At 44.3% G+C, this 7,341-nt stretch overlaps 1 protein-coding gene across 1 annotated transcript; it reads right to left on the reverse strand.

Annotated features, from left to right (window-relative positions):
- Positions 1-5,067: 5,067 nt before the first annotated feature.
- On the reverse strand, positions 5,068-7,341 carry vgf (VGF nerve growth factor inducible; the record flags this gene model as incomplete). The annotated part of the gene is made up of 1 exon (XM_080052404.1): positions 5,068-7,341. One exon carries the CDS (start codon positions 7,339-7,341, stop codon positions 5,068-5,070), a length of 2,274 nt encoding a protein of 757 aa, XP_079908530.1.

Consider the following 7,341-nt stretch of genomic DNA (forward strand, 5'->3'; position numbering starts at 1 on the left):
CAAGATGGCTACGCGGCTGCGCAGCTGCGGTAGTGACGTGAGGTGACGTGTCACTTCCATTTTTTGTTTAAGATAACCCAAAGGTTAGTGGTTCGAGCCCACCCAGGGACGGGACTTTTTAAGTGGAAAGAAACAGCTAACATCTTGTTAAAATGCACTGTGTACTATGCATCAAGAGTGCATTTCACTTAATGGTCCGAAGCGGTAGTCCATTGTTTAGCTGTCAACACTCTCAATGCCCGCTAGAGGGAGCCATTGCATCCCACAAACACACATCAAGAAAAATCAACGTTGTTATTATATGCAAATGTATACATATGTATACATACATAGATACCTTCATATATTCAAAACCATATGCATACAAAAAAAGAAAAAAACAACGAATAGGTAGGATTGCAGTTCAACAAGGAATTCAGTTTGTCTCTATGAACTCACAGTAAAATTAGGGAACAATGGTAAAAAAACAGTGTTGTATGGAATGGGTTGGTTGGATATGAATCATTTTGGATACCGCCTCCTGTTTGCGTCTGGCCACATCGCCTCATCGAAATTTAACATTGTTATGTGTGTGACTTTTATGTAATTGTGTACACTTTGTGAATGTTGATGTGTGATTTGCTGCTAGTGCCCTCTTCTCCTGTCCAACAGGGACCACGATGGAAATAAGCCTTCAGGCTTTTTTTGTGTTATCTCTGGCTATTTATGTATTTTAATGTATGAAACAGAGTGCTGTTCATATTTTATATCAAATGATCAAATAAAATCAATCAATCAATCACATGCAATGTCATCCTTTGAGGAGCAACTGCGAAAATATTGCCTGATATCCAGTTGGGCTGGACTCTCAGACCAGGCTCCTATGTTGTTAGGCCATGATCTATAACATGGTCCACCAAAGTGGCCCTTATGTATGTGTCTCTGTCTATTGCCTTCTTTGTCCTCGTCCTCCTGTTGCTCTCTCTACTGCCTCACAAAGGAGCTGAGCTCACAGCTCTATTTGTAGTGCCAAGGCTCACACTGATTGGTATTCAATTAGTTTTATATTTTTATTTTTCATGTGTGTGCGTCTGTGTTTCTCCAATGATTGCAGGAGATTTCCTTTTTGAACAATGTATCTTGTGTAAACAACAGTGAGTTGTGTTTTGTAAGAAGTGTGTTGCAGAATTTCAAAGACATGTGCAAAGCATATACATACAGTATATGGTGTTTGTAGGGTTGGTGCTTTTGCTGAGATTTTTTAGAGAATGCTCATGAATGTGTTTGAACCATAGACAGCTTTTGGTTTTGTGTGCATGAGCATGCAATATGCTCAATGTGTGCACTCACTTAAGTATGTGTGTGTGTGTTTGTGTGTGTGTGTGTGTGTGTGTGTGTGTGTGTGTGTGTGTGTGTGTGTGTGTGTGTGTGTGTGTGTGTGTGTGTGTGTGTGTGTGTGTGTGTGTGTGTGTGTGTGTGTGTGTGTGTGTGTGTGTGTTTGGGTGCTCTGCAGTAGCTGCATGATGTGTTGGTGGATGAGTCATCCAGTGTGCAGCACGTGACCTGGTGAATCACTGCACCTCTCCATGGGCAGAGCTGTGTAACCATCAACCACTCCACTCCTCCCTCATCTCAATCCCTCATCTCCTCCCTGCCTCTGGCTAGCTCTGTCTTATTGTTCTTCTTCTCCCTGTCATCTTGGAAGCTCTTTTGTCTTTTGCTCTTCTTCCACTTTCTCTTCATTTTTTAAAATGTATTCTTACCAGCAGCCTTTCCTTTGATTCTATTTCCGTGAAGCCTTACATTCATTAATAGCCTCATGTCTCATGCCTCAACTCCAGTCCTGTCTAATCTAATAACACAAGTCCCATTTCCTCCTATCCGTCTTTTATCTGTGTGCATCCCTGGCACATACACACATCTGATCTGTGTAAGCTGTCCGCTCTGGGGTTGAATTAATGAAGTAGTGGCACAGTGGAAGTCCTTGTCAGTAAAGGCATCAGAAGGGTCATCTCCATTAGTTTCACTTGGAACCTTGACACAAACATGCATTTGTAGTTAGTGGTCTGTGTTGGTGTTGGCACATCCCTGCAGCACAATGACTGGTCTAACCTTTATCACCCCCACCCCTGAGTACTATTATGTATCATATAAAGTTATGTCAAATTCATCTGTATGATTGGCTGTCACGATATGTTGGCAGGTGATATTGCATTGCTCTGCCTGCAGCAAAAGCTGAGCCAGGTTCAACTCATTTGTCAAACAACCCTGCCTTATTATTCTTTTTGACAGAGCCCCTTGTATCTGACTGAAATTGACAAAAAGGTTGCATTATATATATATATATATTATTTGTGAACACTCAATGTTTACATGGTTTTTACGCTAACAGATGACCTAGCACCTTGTGCGTTTTCAGTAATAAATCATTGATGCAATGTGTGACTGCAATGTCCAAGTTCAGTGAGATGGCTGTCTCCGCTCACACTCACAAGAAAATGATTTCAGTCCACAATGAAGCATTTTTGGTAAAAAAAATAGTTGACTTTATTCGTTTCTTAATGTGTAGCAAAAGTAGTCGTCGACATGCACATATTTACATACATCAAATGCACGTTTATTACGATGGTAACAACAAAGGTACATCTACTAAGACCGTGGACAATACTTGCCGCATACGTCACTCAAACAATCATTGTAAGGTACATCGACGTCATTGTTTCTGTCAGCTTTAGATTTTTTTATACGTTTTTAGTTGATGCTTTTTACATCTCAAAGAAGCAATTTTTTAGATGCAACAAGTATACATAAACGTGCAGACACCCTAACCTCTGGTCTGTCACACCATACCCTAACCTCTGGTCTGTCACACCATACCCTAACCTCTGGTCTGTCACACCATACCCTAACCTCTGGTCTGTCACACCATACCCTAACCTCTGGTCTGTCACTGCATATTTTTCATTTCTTTTAGCCCCTTCTCTTTCTCAATCTGTAGCTTTCTTCTTAATGTCATAGAAAAAAAATCATAACATTTTACAAAAAGCCTTCTGTTCACTTAGCTCTGTTTTACTATCGTCCTCATGTCAACCCTTTTTTTCATGATGAGATTGTCGATGCCATGATTCGGTTTGGGCTTGGCAACAAAGATGCAGAGATTGGCGTATCCCTTAGTAACATATGTCCTAAAAGGTCAACAGTACAGAGAAACTCAAAAGCATCAACTGCTGAGTTACATAGCAGAGAATATGGAAGTATTTATTGATTACTGATTATCAGTAGCCGTTAAAATAAAGATTGGAAATCTCGGGGGTTTGAATGCTTAGTTTGCACTTGAAAAAAAACATGTTTTACAATCATGTTTATAGCTCTTTCATCTTACCAAAGCATTGAAAAATCATCTTGTTTTTCATAATTGTGAACTCAACTTGAATATCATCCGAAAATTTCCGAAAATTAGCATTTTGAAATCAGTTTGAGAGCATCATTAACATCATATCATCAGCTTCTATAGGTGACCACAGCCTTCATCTCAGGGATAATATCAAATCGTACAAAATGTTTGGTGATATTGGTGGGACGTCACAGTGACATGTAAGGCAGCAGACCTCCGTTTGGAAACGATCTCCCACGCGCAAATGCATCAAATGTAAGATTGATGGCTGTGCAACATTTAAAAAAGAATTGAAGAAAAACTTTCAAAATAGACCTTTTGATTATGAATGAAATACAAATGTTGAATAGTTAAATTTACACAAAAATGGTCTTCATTGAGCTATAAAGGGAACTTTGGGATTCATGGGCACTTTGGGGTGATATAATGAAACCATTGAGGATATATCTTTAAAGGACAAAGTTGGTGATTTTCTACAGTACAAAAAGGTCAAACCAGGACTGAATATATACAAAATACTGAGAAACAGATGAACACATTTAGTGTGGTCTTTCTATGGTAATCGTTGACAACAAAAACGGTATATAGAATAACACCAGCCTTGTCCTTTTGAATGCATGTGTTTAGCAAGCGAACAGTATTCCTCCACCACTGCATTCTCCTCCGAAGGCGTCCATTGTAAAAGAATGCCATATAGAGTTTGGCCAGGGTTTGGCACCATAGCAACAAGGTAATTGAAGTATGCAAAGGGATGAGTCACCCAAGTCATTATAGCTGTGTGTGTGTGTGTGTGTGTGTGTGTGTGTGTGTGTGTGTGTGTGTGTGTGTGTGTGTGTGTGTGTGTGTGTGTGTGTGTGTGTGTGTGTGTGTGTGTGGCTTCCATAGCCCTGTTATAATCTTTTTTTGGTGTGTTATATTTCATTATAAAGAGCTTTTGTGGGTATGTATGAGTATACATAATGAACATATTCTGGTCTGCTTAATTTTTTTGCAACATGTTTTCAAAATGTATCCATTTTAAAAGATGAGTCTAGGGAATGGCTTCGGCATGAGGCAATTACAAGATGATGTTTGATCTTGATTAAACCTTTTCATAGATGACATGTATGCCAGTATATGTCATTTCTGAAAGATTATGTTTATGAATTTTATTTTCTCAAACATCCCCACTTGAGATAATGGCACAAATGTTCTTTTTAGCTTCACTGCCTATGATTCCTCTGACCACAATATTTTTAAAGGTAAAGTTAACAACATTCTTGAGTGTCCTCCGTTGTTGGCATTTGTAAAAAATGTCCCAAATGAAGAATGTTGTCATGTCAGGAGTTTGGATGAAAAGTTTTAGCATGGCCAAAAAAATCCGTGCTGCATCCTCCTTTCGAACTCATCACATTCAAATCAAATCAAAGTTTGTTCATCCTGTCTTTCCCATGCTTCATGTGGGAGGAGTGTCAATGCGTATCTTTTCATTCTTTTCCTACCAAAATTTCATTTCATCCAGAAGAGAAAAATTCCTCTGTCGAGTCCTTGTCCATATCACAACCAATTCAAAGATGAGAAAGACACGTGTTACATATGTAAAAAAATAAATAAAATACCAGCAAACCAAACTAATATAGAAATAACCTCTTTTCCGCTCATCTCTCCTCTTTTCCATTTCTCAGTACCCTTACTCTCCTCTCATCCCCCCCACTTCATTCAAACCTTCGTGGGCTCTGGAGAATCCGCTGTATGTATTTCTCCAGAGTGTCACGGTTGTTGCCGCTGCTGTCTGGCTGCCTTCCAGCATAATAACCGTTATTTCTCTGCAGTGCAGGTGCTGCTCCTGCTGAGTAATAAAACTGCTTCCGTTGAGGGGGCATAGGCATAGGTAGTCTGGGGGGAGAACGTGATTTGGGGATCTGGTACGGCTGATATGTCCCAGGGTAGAGTGGGAGGGGGTAGCTGGCGTAGTAAGGGCTCTGCTGGCGGCCTACGGGGGGCTTTCTAAGACGGGGTTGGACCCAGCTGTGGTACCTGCGCCTGGGAGGGAAAGCGTTGGCGTCGTCGAAGTTGTTGAGGGCGAGAGCAGGTTTGTGGATGTAGTAACGGGGATTGGGTCTGGTGTTAGGATAGAAATCTGGGTAATAGGGCTTCCTCTGGTAGTAGGATGGGTATTTGTACGGGTAGCCACTCCAAACAGACTTGGGCGACTTGAGCCAGAAGTCCTTTTGCATTGACAGAGGCTTCTGAGGTCGGATTGGCCAAGGATTGGGATTGGTCCTTTGGAGAGGCTTGGCCGGTTTGCCCCAGAGATCAAACTGCGGTCTGGTCGTCTGCGGCGGCGAGGATTTCTCCTGGAACCACGTTTTGAGGAGGTTGACGGTGGCCGCCGAGGGTTTGTCGTTTGAGACGGGGAAGCCGTTTTGATTGGTTGAAATCACCCTCGATGGCGAGAAACCTTTGTTGGCGGTGGAGGAGAACGAGGGAGACGTCTGTTGGGTCAGAGGCTGTTGCTGTTGTTGCCAGTGGGACATCATTTCGGGCGCCACGTCTTTCTTCTTCTTCTTCTCCACGTCGTTGATGATGTCCACCACGTCGTCGGCGGGCAGGTGGAGCTTGCTGGAGATCTCGATGAGCTTGTCGATGGTCTGGGGGTCGATGTCGTCCTGGTCCGACATCGCTGCTTCCTGCTCCTCGTCTGACCTCTTGTCCTCCGCCGCGTTGTTGTTGTTGTATGAGCCGTACTTCTTCTTGTTGCCGCTGGTCTGCTTCACCATGTAGCGCAGCAGCATGTCCGAGGCAATGTCGGCCAGCTTCTCCTCCTCCATCTTGGCCTTCTGGGCTTCGGCCGCCTGCCTCCTCATCTCCTCCTGCTCCGCTTTGGCCTGAGCCTCCTCCTGCTCCGGACTCAACACTTCTTCTTCTTCTTCTTCCTCCTCATCTTCATCTTCCTCCTCATTTGCTGGAACAACTTGGGACTGTGCTGCTGCTGCTGCTGCTGCGTTACTGCCGGCGTTATTACTACCGACCGCGAAGTCATCCATGAAATTGCCTCCTCGAAACGACGGGAAGTTCCAGCCCTTCTGCGTCTCCTCTTGCCATTTCAACTTCTTCTTGAGGTCACCTCCTTTGCCCGTGGGTATGATGTCATTGTAGCTGCTTGCTGAACCCCTGCTCTCTCTCCGTTGCTGCTCCTCTGAATCTCCCTCCCTCTTGGTGGCTGTGTTCAGACGAGGGAACTCCTTCATCATTGTCTCCAGGCTCCTCAGCTCCTCTGGGCTAAGCTGCTCCTCCTCCTCCTCCTCGATGCCGTCTTGTTCGTTCGGTCTTTGCTGTTGGTCCTCCCCTCTTCTGTCTTGATTGGCGGGGGGCTGCTGCTCTGGGGTTTGTTGGACCTGGACCGTCTGGCTGCTGGTACGGCTGGTCACCTTCTCTGTCATCTTCTCCTCTTCCTCTTGAGCTTTCTTCCTCTCCTCCTCCTCCTGTCTTTCCCGATCCCTTCCCTGTGTGGCCATCAACAGCTCCAGCTCCTGTCGGCCGTCTCTGTCTCGGTCCTCTCCCTCCATGGTCCTTCTCACTTGTCTGTAGGCCTCTGCTTCTCGAACCTCCTCCAATTCAGCCTTCATCGCGTCCTCCTCCCCCTCTTCCTCCATGCTACCGCGCTCCTCTCTCTCACGCCTTCTCTCTGCTTGTGTGCTATTCAGGGCCCCTAGTAGAACCGCCGCTAGCATTTTGGGATCCACATCCTTAAAGAGCTCCTCTTCTTCTTCCTCTGGCTCTTCCTTCTTAATTGATTGTCTCCCCACATCGTTCCTTTGCCCGTCACCTGCTGATGATGTCATGAGTCCAGAAGGCGTATCTTTGTGCGGGATGGGTACATCTCCAGGGACAGCGATTGGGTTGGTGGTGGACGTATGGAAGAAGGAAGCCCCCGTCAGGAGAACCAGGAGGGTAAGGCAACTCGAGGCGTCGTGGAGCCCAATCAT

The sequence above is a fragment of the Ammodytes marinus genome (assembly GCF_949987685.1).
Source record: "Ammodytes marinus genome assembly, chromosome: 23".
Classification (NCBI taxonomy): domain Eukaryota; kingdom Metazoa; phylum Chordata; class Actinopteri; order Uranoscopiformes; family Ammodytidae; genus Ammodytes; species Ammodytes marinus.